At 45.2% G+C, this 15,118-nt stretch overlaps 1 protein-coding gene across 1 annotated transcript in view; it reads left to right on the top strand.

The window, feature by feature from the left end:
- Nucleotides 1-14,516, top strand: part of LOC100751583 (beta-galactosidase-1-like protein 2) — a 43,456-nt gene extending 28,940 nt beyond the window's left edge. Inside the window, exons 9-21 of the mRNA XM_035444202.1 lie at nt 103-184; nt 4,433-4,503; nt 7,363-7,447; nt 8,577-8,714; nt 9,298-9,378; nt 9,928-10,034; nt 10,594-10,734; nt 11,018-11,089; nt 11,288-11,366; nt 13,092-13,179; nt 13,512-13,623; nt 14,025-14,141; nt 14,430-14,516. Coding sequence (XP_035300093.1) covers nt 103-184; nt 4,433-4,503; nt 7,363-7,447; nt 8,577-8,714; nt 9,298-9,378; nt 9,928-10,034; nt 10,594-10,734; nt 11,018-11,089; nt 11,288-11,366; nt 13,092-13,179; nt 13,512-13,623; nt 14,025-14,141; nt 14,430-14,516 — 1,260 coding nt within the window. The remainder of the gene's footprint in view (nt 1-102; nt 185-4,432; nt 4,504-7,362; nt 7,448-8,576; nt 8,715-9,297; nt 9,379-9,927; nt 10,035-10,593; nt 10,735-11,017; nt 11,090-11,287; nt 11,367-13,091; nt 13,180-13,511; nt 13,624-14,024; nt 14,142-14,429) is intronic.
- Nucleotides 14,517-15,118: the final 602 nt, after the last annotated feature.

Raw genomic sequence — 15,118 nt, 5'->3', positions numbered from 1 at the left:
TTCTCTCTCTTGCTCAGTGGACTACCTCAGCTTCAGCTATGACCATGCAGGAGCTCTGAGCAACAAGGGCAGAGTTTAACTTGCCTTTTATTCCCCAAACAGGCCTTGGAAGACCGTGGTATCATAGAGATGCTCCTGACCTCAGACAACAAAGATGGCCTGCAAAAGGGAGTGGTCAGTGGAGGTACCTGAAGGAGGCTGTCTGCTCAGCTCGTCTGCATAATCCCCTGGGCATGGTCTGAGATAGAAGCAGGAGTTTCTCTGGTGCCTGTGGTGCATAGCACAAGGCTTGGCACTCTGCGCTGCAGGGGTAATAGGGTTCACAGTATCTCCTATGGCCCCTTTCTCTTCTATTTAGTAAATGCCTTACCAAGGATCTTCCAAACATCCAAGTGCCTGGGCAGCTGTGTCTGGTCATTGTTCTTGCTAAGCACATAGGGCACTCACAATACTACAGGTGGCTGCCCCCATTGGCAGGTTTCCTTTTATCAGAAAATTGCAGCTCCATTTTTCTTCAATTGCATCAAACCTTGCAGTTATTCTCAGCCCCCTCCTGCCCGACACAGCAGCCACTGGCGCATCCTTTTATCTTTGCTTTCCTCTTCAAAATATATCTGGAACTCCGATGTGTTTTGCCCCCTCAGGTGTTGCCACCCTTCGCACCTGCAACACAACAGTACTTCACCAATCCCTCCAGCAAGCTTTTCTTAATACAGCAATTTGTCCCACCTTTGAGAATGCAACCCAGGAGTCAGACCTGTGGCACACACCTGTAATCACAGCACTAGGGTAGCAATGGCAGGAGGGTCATGAGTTTGAGGCCAGCCTGGGCTATGTATATCTTCAAGACTACATATTCTCTAACAGACAGGCATACAACCCAGATCATCTTGCCCTACTGCTTGAGAGAGGGAAGCGCACACTCTGAGAATGGCCTAGTGGGCTTCTCACATGTCTCCCCTCCCCTAGCCCTTCTCCGCTGCCTGTTTCCATTGTCCCACACATGACCCTGATACATCCAGCAGCATGCCTCACAGTCTTCTCACACATGACCAGCCGAGCTGCTCTCTAGGTGTGTGCTCTTTCCCATTCTGTTCTACCCTCCTGGCTCCCTCTCTGTCTCTCAGGTACACAGAACACCCTCAGATTCGGTGACTCTGCACACCTTTTGGGGATCTGCATGGCTTGTCTCCCAGTGGTCTTTACAGAGAGGTTTTCTCTGAGCACCCTGTTAGACCATGCACCCCTTCACAAGGCTCTGCCATTTCGCCTTTTAACCTCTGGCTTAACTCACTCTTCTATCCCACAGCAGCAGTAAGCTCTATGGGCCTGGGGCTGTCTCATGTGGCTGGTGCTTGAACATGCGCTCATGCATGGCTCATGTTCACAGAGCTTGAAGAGCCCTCTTGTCAGTTGCAGTGTGAACTCTTTCTGTGGGACCCTGTGTTGCGCTTCTCTGCCATTGCATCTCCTCATGTCTACTTTGTTTCTTTTGCATTCCCCTCTCTAGACAGACCTGTTTGTAGATGGTGACTTTTAAATTGACATCCCTTCCACAATTCCAGGCATGGTTGCCTCTGGAAATGACTGTTGGGTAGATGTCAAGGAAAAGGTTCTTGTCTACAGCAAGCGCAGTGCTCACAGTGATTGTGACAAAGATCAGAAGTGATTCCTGTTAGTTCCACCAGGTGGTACCATCTACTCATGTTTGCTACCAAGGCCCATTTGAAGGGGTGTGAGAGCCCATGAAGGCCTTCAAAGATGCCCTCTTCATCCCCATCCCATTCTCCCCTACAGGCTCTAACCCTTGCGCACCTGCTATCACTGCTGCCTGGAATGATGATTTTTAATTTAAAAAGCATTCATTCACATGGCCTGTAAGTAAAATAATAAAAGAATACTTTTCAAGAAATACACTGTTATGGGGCAGTGGTAGCACTTGCCTTTAATCCCAGCACTTGGGAGGCAGAGGCAGAGGCAGAGGCCAGAGGCCAGACGGCAGAGGGCAGAGGGCAGAGGGCAGAGGGCAGAGGGCAGAGGCAGAGGCAGGTAGATCTCTGTGAGTTTGAGGCCAGCATAGTCTATAGAGTGAGTTCCAGGACAGGCTTTAAAGTTACAAAGAGAAACCCTGTCTTGAAAAACAAAAACAAAACAAAACAAGCAAAAAGCCAAATAAGAAAAATAGAAAAAAGTAAAAAGAAACATACCGTCCTCCTTATCTGATTCCCCAGGAACAGCCACCTTGAGCTGTACCTTTTCTTTCAACTCTCGCCGTCCTGTTTCTATACAGCCCACATACATCTGTTGACTTAGGATTTTGAAGCTGTCTCCTGTTGCCATGATTGGCTGGGGTTTCCTTGGTCTCACACACCTTCCGTTTCTTGCTAGTGTGGTTTCAGTGCTGATGTGCATCTTGGCTGCCTGTATAGTCTGCTGGGTGGGCTGTGCTGCTTTTCGGCATGTCAGTTGGGTGGCGAGTCAGAGTGCTTAGTTCTCACCTTCAGTGGAGTCACTACCCTGTTTGTTTTTCTTTTCATCTCAAATCTCCCTCTTTCTCTCCCCCTCCCTGCCTTCTCTTTTTAATGTTGTAGTTCAGGCTGTCCTCAAACTCATGATGCTTCTATCCTGGCCTTGTAAGGGAGGAGATAATGGGATTACAAGCATGTACCACACATGGGGACCATCCTGACTCTTGTCCTCAGCTTTATCACTCCTCCATCTCTCCTAGCAAATGTCTTAGAGATCTCCTTAGCTACCATCCTATGTCTCCTTTGTTTGTAAACATTTTATTTCTTTTATTAATCCTGCTTGCCCTGACTTTCTGTTACTATTCTGCCCATTTTTTTTGAGGGAAGATGAGGCTCTTAAGATGAGTAAAGGAAGTGAACGGGAGTATTTCCCTGTGGGAATAGATGGTTCCAGGGGCACTATTAAAATCAGGACTAAAGTGACAGTGTCTAGAGATACCATTTTTAAGCAGCTATAGAAGCTGCCTCTTACTTCTTGAACAGATATTTGAGGAACAAGTGTGAGGAATGCTTAGGAGCCACTTGCTCTGAAATCCCCTTCTGTCTCCCCTTCTGCTCCTCACCCTCATGTTCCCAGGGAATTGTTTTCTAAGAGTATGTGAGCCCCACTGAAGGGGTGGACACTGGTGTAGAGGAAGCTTGACAACAGGGGTGAGAGGGTCCCCTTCATGGGGCTCAAAGTAGAGCAAGGGCTTATGGATCTGGTGGAAAGAAACACTCTTGTAGGCTCCCTGCTGGCCCTCCATGGTTTTCACTTTCCCAGGATTTCCTTAGCACTTTGCCTGGGCTCACATCCCTTCTGCAGTCTTATTTCTTACAGCCACTTTGTGTCTCCTTTCTCGGATTTGATGAGTGTCAGGATGCCATGACCTAGCTGTGTGTGTTCAGCTAGCTCTGCACATTGGCTTGATTTGGAGATTTAACAGTTTTAAACAGGCTTCCTGAAAGGGGTGGTTAACTTTAGACAGGGAGGGCTCTAGTTGGAGGATTTTCCCCTGTGGGATACTAGAAGACAGTGACATCACAGGATAATGTCCTGCTGTGAAGGGTTCTGAGTTTGCAGCTCTACTCTGCTGCTCACAAATTGTGGACCATGAGGGATATTTCTGTACCTTTGGAGCCTTAGCTTTGTTTGCTTCACCGGTTACCATGGCCTGATATCCTGGATGGTAGCTGGGGTTGAGCAGCCTGTCTTAGTCATTCCTAAGCCCATTCATCTGCAACTGACCATTCAAGTGGACAGTAAGCAGGTAAAGGTCCTTGGAGTCAAGTTCTACAGCTGGCTGTGACTATGGCACAGCCATGGCCACCAGCCAGCAGTAGCATTTTTCTTGAGCATGCATTTCACTTATGGAAAAGCTGTATAAAATACTGGTTAAAATAAACACATTATGGAATAGAATAGACTGAATTCTTATCAAGAAATGACACATGAGTCTTCATTGAGATCATTGCCCTTGGTGTACAAAGGCATTACCATTGCACTTGGAATACAGTGTAGAGCTTAGGCTCTGGTTCCTATGACAGTAGTTCAGAGACGCCTTCACTCTGCCTGCTAATATTACAGTCAGTAAAAATCAGATGCTGTGTGTTGTGATTCTACTCTGTATTGAACGGTGGAGTTTCCAAGAATAATAGCATCACAGGAGCTAACTTCTAATGGGAGGTGGGAAACAATGTCTATACTAACTTTCATATATAATATATAATATAGACATATAATATATACATACACTATACATATTATATATATGAAATCCACCAGCATATATGCACACACACATATGTATATGTATATATCTATACATATCTATATATACATATATGCTGGTGGGTTGAAAATTTGGGTAATTCAGAAAATCTTTGTGACTTTAAGACTATGCTTTCATTTTCTTTCTTCCCAGTGCTGGCCACCATCAACTTACAGTCCCAACAGGAGCTGAAGGCACTCAGCAGTGTTCTCTTATCTATACAGGTAGGTCTGCCTAAGGGATGCTGTGGCTCTTCTAGCTTGAGTGCAGGGGTCCCACATGCCTGCACCATGCCCAGAGTTCTGTGGTGGGGGCTTTCCCATCCTCTTGGCTCATGCCACATTGCCTCATGACTGAGAGGGAAGCAGCCCAGAGTTCCTGCTCTAAAGTTTTGCTGTGTAGACTGACAATATCCAAGTGTGCTGTGCTCTGTTGAGAAGGACACCTTTTGAAGCTTTTGGCTTTTATGGACTCTGCAAGCCCCAGCCTTGCTTTGAGAGATTGAGAGGGAAAAGAAACCTCTCTGTCCCATTCCATTGAAAGTACCCTACCTTAACCTCTTTGGCACTGTGAACATTTCTGTGATCCATAGAACAGGATGCCTGGCTGTTTCCAAGTTGGGAAAAGAGAGAGGTTTCTGGGTGTATTTCAGCTTCTTCAGGTTGATGGTCATACATAGTCCCATTCCAGTTGGTGTCTCTAGTTTGTGTGTTTCTCCAAAACAGACAGATGTGATTGGGGCCAAGCTATATCCCATGTGTAAAACAGAGAGCCCATCTTAACCTGGCTTATAGAAGGGGGTGAATGCCTCTAGCTTGCCCCCACCAATTGCATATCCACCTTGGTCCTAGAGTGAAATTGCTACAAGTGTATTGATAATGGATAGATGTCTATGGGGATACTGGGCCAATGGTGTGGGCATACTTGTGGTCTATTGAGTAGATTGTTTGTTCTAGCCATTGGTCTTTCAGAGTAGGGATGATATCCTCAGTACACTCAGATGAAGTCATAATGACAGGTAGTACCTTGTAAGGTGAGTATATATGTATGGTGTGACTATTCCTGCAGTGTAGATAGATAGTGGCCCAGAAAGGGCAGGAAGGCTCTTAAGAGAAGGGCAGGCCTGATCACTGGTAGACTTCCCAGAGGGGAGGGATAATGCATGTACATGTTTGGCTTCAAGTGGAACTCATTCTTCTCATCTTCCTTCTCCCAGTATATCCTAGGTCTTTTCTCTATCTGTAGAAGTGCCTGTATTATTTCAAAACTGATTGTAGGGCCTCTTTCCTTGTGGAGTCTGTAATCTACATGGGAAAAGAGACTCACAGGATATTGTCTCAAAGTGTCTAAGCAGCATCGTTGCAGTTGAATGCTGTCAAGGGAAGTGCAGATGCCGGGAGCTGCTTAGGATCCACTTGGTCACTCTGCTGTGGGACTTTGGACACATTGTTTGGCTCCTCTGTATTTCTTTTTCTTTCAGTTGAGTAGGTATAATGTGAACCTTGACTTGAGTAAGGTAATATTTGAAAAGTACCTCACAGTACTGGTGATAGAAGGTGTGTCTGTGCTGGTCCCTTTAAAACTTGCATGTCAGTGCTATTGGGCTGGCTGTGCTATCAGCAGAATGACACTGCTGAAGTACTTTCTTGTATAGTCCATTACATGTGACCTTACTTAAATAAGTGGTTTTATATAAAGGGCTTCATTGAATGGACACTATAGACCTCAGCACTAACTTTGGTGTATTCATTAGTCCTCATGCATGTGCCCAGTGAGTACTTCCTGGGTACCAGAGATTTATATGCATCATTTCATCTAATTCTCCTACTGTCACTGTTACTGCTATCTGTGGTCAAGTAAATGGACATAAAATGGAGAAAGCACCCAGAAGATGGTCAGTTGGTGTTGATTGCACCATATTCTGCAGTGAGACAGCTCGGTCCATGCTGGACATTCACTTCATCCTACATCACAGAAGGCCTTAAGCAAATAAATACACTGTTGTCACTGGAGGTTGTTGGGATTTAGGCCTTCAACTCTGCTTCTTCCTTTTGGGTGACTTAAATATGTACATAGTATTGCATATCTTTGGATGTAGATAGTTTGTAGAGAGAAACAAAGCTACCACCTTGCTAAAAAAATCTTGTAGCTATGTTGGCTTCTACCCAGGGACAATTAGTACCTTCTATGCCATGAACCATTAAATACGTCCCATCTCTCTAGAACATGTTCTGTTGCTTTTTATGCAGTTTCAAATGTCAGCCAGCCTTGAGAGAGGATACTTAATCAGCTGTCACTGAATAAATGAGGAATGCTTCCTGACCCAGAGCCTAAAATCTTAGCAAATGAGTATACCTGCCCAGGTGTTGTCAGCTTTTGCAAACATGGTGGAGCCGAGCATAGTCCCCAAATGGTCTCTGTATGCTTGGAGAAAGCAAATGCCACTTCAATATTCTGAAGTAATAATCAGTCAGTATCCCAGGGAAGGTATGAATGAACCCAGAGTGCAGCTGTCGAGCTTGCACTGTGATTTGCTGCTCTGTTAGGATCTGATTCTCTGGTTAAGTTCTATAAACTGTTGTTTAAGTCAGAACTTAAAGAAGACCTATTCTGAAGCCTGCTGACTTCCACATATCGGGAAGCAGTACTTTGGCCTGTCTGCATTTGGTGTGGCTCTCTGATGTACTCATCCAGAATAGAACATTCTTCTTCCCTGTGGAAGATGGGCAAATGTCTTGAGCTAGAATGCAATCCAGCCAGCATTAGAAAGGGCATCCAAGGCAGTTGGAAAATTCTGATGAAGTCTTAGTTTGAACATATACTTGTGTCTTCTTGTGAGCACCCGTCATATGCACCCTCAAAAGCACATTAAACATCAACTCTGATAGCCTTTTCCACATTAAACCAGCAGGTGGTGAGACCACTTGTGGTGGGTGATTGATCATCTATGCTATGTACCTACAAGTCTCTCAGGCAAGGGGTAGATGTTCAGGGAGGACAAAGGTTCTGGGGTTCCTTTTAAGAAGGAACCTCATTCCCTTTTGATCAGCCAATCTGCCTAATTCTTATTTTGTGGTACCCAGGGGATTCAACCAAAGATGGTGATGGAGTACTGGACTGGGTGGTTTGACTCATGGGGTGGCCCCCACAATATCTTGGATTCATCTGGTGAGTGCTTTATTTTGCCTACATCTAATATGTATGTTGAAACTGAGTAAGAATGTGTTTTATATTCCCTGGCATTGTGTATGGGGTTGTAGGATCCTAGGTTCCTGGGATGTTTGTGTTCATACTCAACTCTCCTTATTTCAGTCTTGACTTGAAATAACAGTAGGGCTTTCATCATTGATTTTTTTTGTGTAACACATGTTTATTTCAAATACCTAAGAAATATAGATAAGTTTAAAGAAGAATAAAAGTCCAGATCAAGCATTTTGATGTACTTACAGTATAGGCATCCCTTGGTATATCTCAATCTATGTACAGACAGATAAAACTAGAGACAGATTAATCAGATCTACACACACACACACACACACACACACACACACACACACACACACCATCCTATATTATATTGCTGGAGTAATTGGACATCACTGTCTTAAAGACTTTGAAGAGCCCCACTGTATTGATGACTAAACAACCATTTAGTGACCCAGTTCCTTACTGGTGGTTGCTTAGTTTTGGGTTTGGCTAACTGAACACTGCTTAAATGAGCATCCTTCATCATCTAGTTTTGTATACTTGGCAAATATTTCCATATGAAAAAGAACAAATTGCTACATCAATGCAGTTTTAATATATGCATTCACCACAGTCCTTCATAAAGCAGCCTACTGGTCATTATTAAATGAAAATACTCATTTCCTGCAGATTCATGAGAACAAAGCAGTATAATGATTTTTAAAAATTTGCCAGTTTACTAAGTCAGTATTGAGTTTGCATTTATATCATGCAAATATATATTAACCAACCTTTTATTTTGTTGTCTGTTACTCTCTTTGCATATCATTGCCTCATTTACTAGTTAAGGGAGGACCTAGGGACATAGGCAGGAGTATTGTGTAATGGATCCCATCTTTTTAGCATTTCCTTGGAACAGAGAAGCTGGGTAACATGCCAGCTGGTAGTGTAGAAACAGCCTACTGGCTACAGATTGTCCAGGGAAAGATGCATGACCCAGTGATGAAATGGACCTGGTGGGGATTGGGAGGTGAGGGAACCAAGAGGCCTAGTTAGGGCTTCCCTTATACTCTGAAATTCTAAACACCCCTCCTCCTTGTTCTCCTTGAAGAGGTTTTGCAAACAGTGTCTGCTATCATCAAATCTGGCTCCTCCATCAACTTATACATGTTCCACGGAGGCACAAATTTTGGCTTCATAAATGGAGCCATGCATTTTAATGACTACAAGGCTGATGTCACCAGCTATGGCAAGTATCTGCAATGGTTCTCCCTGTTCCTTCCCAGTGTTTGTATGGTTAGTGCTTTTGATGGGGAGTCCTTTAGAGACAGCTTCTGGCTCCTTTCATGTCTTTGGCTATATAATGTCCAGGGAAGGTATAGGCCTCGTTTGTCACCTTGAAAGTTCTAGAGCACTAGGTGCCTATGAACATCTTGCTGTGGTCAGAGAGCTCTTTGGAGGACCAAGGGATGGGAGGCAAATCTAGAGCGATAAGGATGGGGTTAGCCTTCCCTTTTCTTAGACCTCTGAGAAGGTCTTAGCCTGCCCTCCTTCTGACTGAGTTTATAAGGAGCAGAACAGATGCTCTGTTGTATCCGCATGCAGTAAAAAATCTAGGATCATGCTGTCTCATGGGTACTTTTGTAGCATGTAGTACCTCCCATTTTGACTGAATGGTTCACAATAAAGGTGTTTTTCTCCAAGATTGCTGGTTTGGGGACTCTGTTCCCCCAACCCAGTTCCTCCTCTTCCTTTCTTCTTCTTTTTTCTTCATCCCTTTGCACTGTTCTGGGCACAGGAGAGATTGTGAAAGGTCAATGGATGTCTTGCAGACTATGATGCTGTATTGACAGAGGCTGGAGATTATACTGCCAAATATACCAAGCTTCGAGACCTCTTTGGAACCTTCTCAGGTACAAACAGGCAGCAGATTCAAACATCCACTGTGTCCATGCTTTTGCCATGAGTCCTCGGAGTTTCTGCTGTCTTGCTATCCTAACTCAACTCCAGCTGATCCATATTCAAGAATATTCTAGACTACTAGGAATGTACCTCCATGGAAAAACTCTTGTCCAGCATGCATAAGGCCCTTTGCTCTACCATGAACACTGCCTAAACCAACCAACCAACCAACCAACCAACCAACCAACCAACCAATGAACTAACCAACCAACCAACCAAACAAACAAACAAACATTCTAGACAAAGAAAGTATGAGAGACTATTTTCATCATGCTGTGCCTCTTATATTTAGCTCATACTAAGCCTATTTATGACATATAGAAGACATGAGGAAACCCTGCCCTTGCCCACACCTCATGTTCTAGAGTAGTTCCAGCACTGAATAGGGCCTGTGGTTTATATTGGTATCAAGATGAAAGGAGTGCATTCAACTGTGGGTATGAGGCTGGAGGAGAAGTGATGATTGGGTCTTTAAGGGAGGGCCATGGTTCCTGTTGCAGGTATCCCTCCACCTCCTCCACCTGAACTTACTCTTAAGATGACCTATGAGCCAATGAGGCCATCTTTCTACGTATCACTGTGGGATGCTCTCCTGCACTTGGAAGACGTAAGTGCTGCAGACTGGGCATCAGGGATAGTTACCAAGCAGATAGGATCCAGGAACTTGCCAAATGGGGTTCTGGGATGAGCAAAGCCACTCAGTGGCATTGAGGTCTCTTCCTAACCAGAGAACTGAGTGAAGAGAATACAGTGGTGCTGGAATGGGAATTGGGAAAGCATAGAAGAGCTTGAACTTGGTCCCTACCCCTTCCTTTAGCCTCAGGGGTAGGCCTGGGTCATGAATAGAGTGAGGAGAGGAGGAAGGGATGATCCTTCTCCTGTGGAGAGGAAAGAGGGCACCTATAGTTCATTCTTTTGTGATGCAGACATGATAGTGGGTTAAGGATTCTAGTAGATTGTAGGACCCTAGTAAAATCTCCCTTTTCCTGTCCACCTTATTTCTGTGACTCTACTGAGCCACCAGTTTAAGCTGGTAAGAAGGTGGAATAGAAAAAAAAGAGCCTAGAGAAACCTTGCATCTTGTCTCTGACGTCCTTGCTGCTCAGGTGAAGACTTAGAATTATCATCAGCTAGGCTCCTATGCCTTCTTGTGTCTTCTTATGTAGCCAATCCAGTCTGAGGATCCCATCAACATGGAGAACCTGCCAGTAAACAATGGTAATGGACAGGCCTTTGGGTACGTTCTGTACGAGACCACCATCTTTTCATCTGGCATCCTCAGAGGCCATGTGCACGACAGGGGACAGGTAGGAGCATATTCTCTGAACTCCCAGGACTTGGTAGTGACAAGGCATGATAGTACAGACCTTATTCTCTGCCTTCACAACCAGCTGTTGCCAGTGTGTAAAACTGACTATCTCAGCTAGTTGGAGATTGCATGGTCTTTCCCTCGTAACTGTTGTGTTCACTTTTCCTCCTTACTGCCAAGAAACTTAATAAGTCCCCACAATGGTACTTGTTTTGTTGTTTAGCAGTGACTCCTCCTATCTTCCTCCTATTGACCATGATTTTCATCGCTCAATTTGGCAGGTCTTTTTGAACAGAATATTCATAGGAATCTTGGACTATAAAACAACGAAGATTACTATCCCCTTGACCCAGGTTTGTTATCCTAGGCAGCTGGGTTATGGCTAAGAAAATCAGGAAGCCTTAATTAAGAACTGGAAAGAGAAGGGCATGCCTAGCTTTCTGATCAAGTGGGGTTCTCACTCCCATTCTCAGAGCATAGAGAATGGCTGGGGAACACAGAGATCCTCAGGTGTATCGGGCAGTGATAACTGGCCGCTGTGTTCTTGACAGGGCTACACCACGCTGAGGATCTTGGTGGAAAATCGTGGGCGAGTCAACTATGGGAATAATATTGACACTCAGCGCAAAGGTGGGTCCTGGTATAGACCAGGAGAAAAGCTATCATCACTTAACAGGCTTGTTTATCTGTTTGCCATCGAGTATATCAACAGGCCACTGGGGCCCCTTTCAGGCAGGTGGTTTTGGGAAGCCTATTGCAGGGAGGTGGACCGTGGACCCATTGCAAGAGAGGTGGTTCATGGAGGTTTATTGAAGAGAGAAAGTGCTTGGCTTACTTACATATAAGTCCTGGTTAATAGCTCAGGAGGGTTTGACCACTTTCCCTTAGTGCTTCATAACTGTATAATTCATGTGCCCATGGAAGAGCCTCCATAAGCCCTGAGCTGGCCTCTCAATCTTTATTCTAAAATTTATTTTGGTGGGAGTGGGCCTCTCTGCTTGCAGGGTTGTGAGTAAGGAGCAAGGAATGGGAGTACCCTGGAGTCCATGGAAGAATTTAAAACAGCTGCCTTCTGAATTTCTGTTCTTCATCATTCTCAGCAAAACTCACAGGCAATGCTCTGTGCTCAGGAGGAAGGCAGACATTACGTGAGCACACCACAGTTTGCTGTCATGCCCCTCCAGGAGTATCTCTCCAGTACACTTGCCCATGTCTCTGGATTTCTGAAATAGACCAAGAGTCTATTACTGAATAGACTCTTAGTCCCTTTCCTTTCCCTGCCTGTTTGTATGTGGGTAGTTTCCCTAGCAGTATAAGAAGGGAACTAAATTAAAATAAGATCGTCCTATGGTGAGGAGGTTGATGATATTCCATTTCGCGTTCTTCCATCTGCATTTGTGGTGGAAGAAACCTTCACCTCTCTTTCCTGGTCAGGATGTCAGCTAAAAGCCTCTGGCACATGCCCAGAGCCTCAAATCAGTTACTATGGCACCATCTAGCGCCATCCCTGGAGTGCCACATAACAACATAGCAGCATCTAGGCCACCATCCAGGACCATCAGCAGTTCTCCGATATTTCTCCACAGGCCTCATCGCCTTTCTTAGTCTTCCTTTTCTGGACCCATCTTTCCTCTTCGGTTGTTCTGGAGTTAGAAAGACCCATCAGACTGTCCAGTCTTTATTTCCCTAGGATCTAAATTGAGTGTGCCCCGACTCTCTGTAGAATCCTGCCCTCTTGGCCAGTTCAGTATTTGTGGTTCACAGACCTCCCATCAGAAATACACATGCTCACATGCTTGTCCCTGCCATGGAGGTTAGGTTGTTCAAGACCAGTTGTCCCCACCCTTAAGGTGCTGAGAAGCTGTCCTTCAGGTATGCAGTTGCTTACTGATGGACACCTTCAAGATATTACCATATGTTCATGATTTAGATGTCTTTAAGTTAATTTTAATCTTAGGTTGTATAGAGTTTCTTGCTGAGTGACCAGGTCTCTTAGTCTGAGACCCTCATGATACTACAAAGTTAGACTCTCTGTCACCACTTAGCCACACTGCCCCACAGAAAGGCCAGAAGCTAGATGTTACACATTGATTTCTCAGTTTTGTCACTCCTTGGATGCACTGCTCTTTATAACAAATTTCTAGGCCTTGACAAACGGTGGTCTTGTTTATTGCCACTTTTTTTAACATCCTAAGGGAGGCTTTAGTCCAAGTGCAAAGAACCTTAGGCAGTGTATGCTTTAGGAGAATCCTTGCTTTATTTTTTTCTGGAGCATCTACAGGTGCCTTGGCTGCTGTTGTGCCACCTGTCTCCTGATTTGGGGCTTGCTTATCTTTCTTTGCCCACTTTCTCCAGGTTTAATTGGAAATCTCTATCTGGACAATAATCCTCTGAAAAAGTTCAGAATCTACAGCCTGGATATGACAAAGCGGTTCTTTGAGAGGTGGGTCCCTGCGAGTCTGGTAAAGAGGTCATAACTAACATGTACCAAGAGCCAGGAGTAACCTGGCCTCCCTGCCAGGGTCCTGCAAAGTTATAAGGAGACCCAGAGGCCAAAGCAACCTACCTAAGGTGAGGGGTAGGACCGGCACTGGAACCCATGTTTCCAGACTGGGAAATGCCCATCCTGTTATCTTGTTGACATATGACCTGGTTGGGGGTGTGTGGCTCCTAGCCTTGTTGGGGGAACAGATGTTCCTTAGGAATTAGATGCAGGTCTGAAAACAGATGTGAGATGGCCCTTCCCTCTTTTTCCTGCTTATATCCTGTCCTTAGGCTCGACACGGACAAGTGGAATTTCATTCCCAAAGAGCCCACCTTCCCTGCTTTCTTCCTGGGTGCCTTGTCAGTTGGCATTTACCCTTCTGATACATTTCTGAAGCTAGAGGTTTGTAGGACCACTTTCCTTTTATGTTCTTCCATTTTCTTGGGGCTCTGAGCCCAGGTGGCTTGAATGGAGTTCTCTGTAACACCTGGACCCAGAGGCCTTGTCTTTCTATGTTGCCTCATATGATAGGAACCCTGCGACTTCTCTGTGGCAGAGGAGTGGGCTCAGAGTAGAACCATCTGGGGTTCTTCTCAGTACATGGGTTCTCATGGACAGTCTGAGATTACTACTCTGCCTGGGAGGCTCACAGCAGTGGGGTGGGTTGACCTACTTGGATATCAAATGTTGGTTCACTTTGGTCTCTCAGGAACATGGTCTATATCTCACTGTGTCTGTTTCTGGTATGACTTTACTTTTGAGGCTTTTGTAGTAAATCAAGACCTTCCCTATTTTATTTCAAGGGCTGGACGAAGGGGGTTGTATTCGTCAATGATCACAACCTTGGACGCTACTGGAACATAGGACCTCAGGAAACTCTCTACCTCCCAGGTGTCTGGCTGGACAAGGGACTCAACAAGGTGGGGATATTTCTAGGCTCCATCCCTTTTTCTTGCAACTCTCTTCCCATCCCTGTTCTCCCTGCTAGAAAGTTACTTCTCTACCCCCAAAATGCTTAGCCAGGGAATAGGAGAGGGTGGGTATTCAAGCCAGCCTGTTCTTCCCCTTTCCTTGGTGGTGACTCTGCACTCACCCTCACTGCTCCCTTCCATCCTCATTCCCACACCCTTCCTTCTATCCTGTTGTCGAATCCAGCTCTCACCTGTCTACAGGATAAGACCTCTCAGCCCAGCCCTTGTTTCCCACAGGTCATCATTTTTGAGGAGACAATGGCAGGCTCCATGGTCCAGTCTACTGAAACCCCCTACTTGGGCAGGAACCAGTATGTTAACTGAACAGCAGTCCTAGCCTTTCTTCTGTGGTTGGCAGCTTCCTTCCTTCCTATCTTACAGAAGGGTCTTCATAACTAGCAACCTCTGGGATTGAAGGGCTATAGTCAACTCAGTCCAAAATCCTAAACCCAAGGGGACCAAAGAGAAGATGGGGTAGCATTGCCTGGGATACCCTCACAATGAGATGGCTTCTCTCTTGGTTTTGTGGTTGGATTCCTTTCTGCTCCCTTGCTCTTTCTGGGGAGGCCATGGAGCTGTCTCTGAGGGTAGAATATGCAGTTGTATCACCTTCAAGGAAGGTGATAAAGCTGGGTGGGTACTGGAAGTGAAAGCCTCACCAGTCTAACCTTCTGGATACAGGTAGGCTTTTTGAACATTCCAAGTAGGATGTGGCCTCTCCTATAGAGGCTCTTTGTGCTCCTGAATTTGTGGGTTTGTCATTGTTTGTAGAGCAAAGAGAAAGTGTGCTTTACTTGAGACAACGTGATTTTATTTTTCAACTTTCCTCCAGCTAGTTTGGAGGATCTAGAAGAAACATACATCTTTTCCTTTTCGTTCTGTCTCTTACTCCATTGAATCAGTTGATAAGCTGAGCTTAAGAGAAA

This window comes from Cricetulus griseus, chromosome 4, assembly GCF_003668045.3.
Source record: "Cricetulus griseus strain 17A/GY chromosome 4, alternate assembly CriGri-PICRH-1.0, whole genome shotgun sequence".
NCBI classification, from domain to species: Eukaryota; Metazoa; Chordata; class Mammalia; order Rodentia; family Cricetidae; genus Cricetulus; species Cricetulus griseus.
The sequence above is the reverse complement of the archived record's forward strand: the minus strand, read 5'-3'. Positions and strand labels throughout refer to the sequence as shown.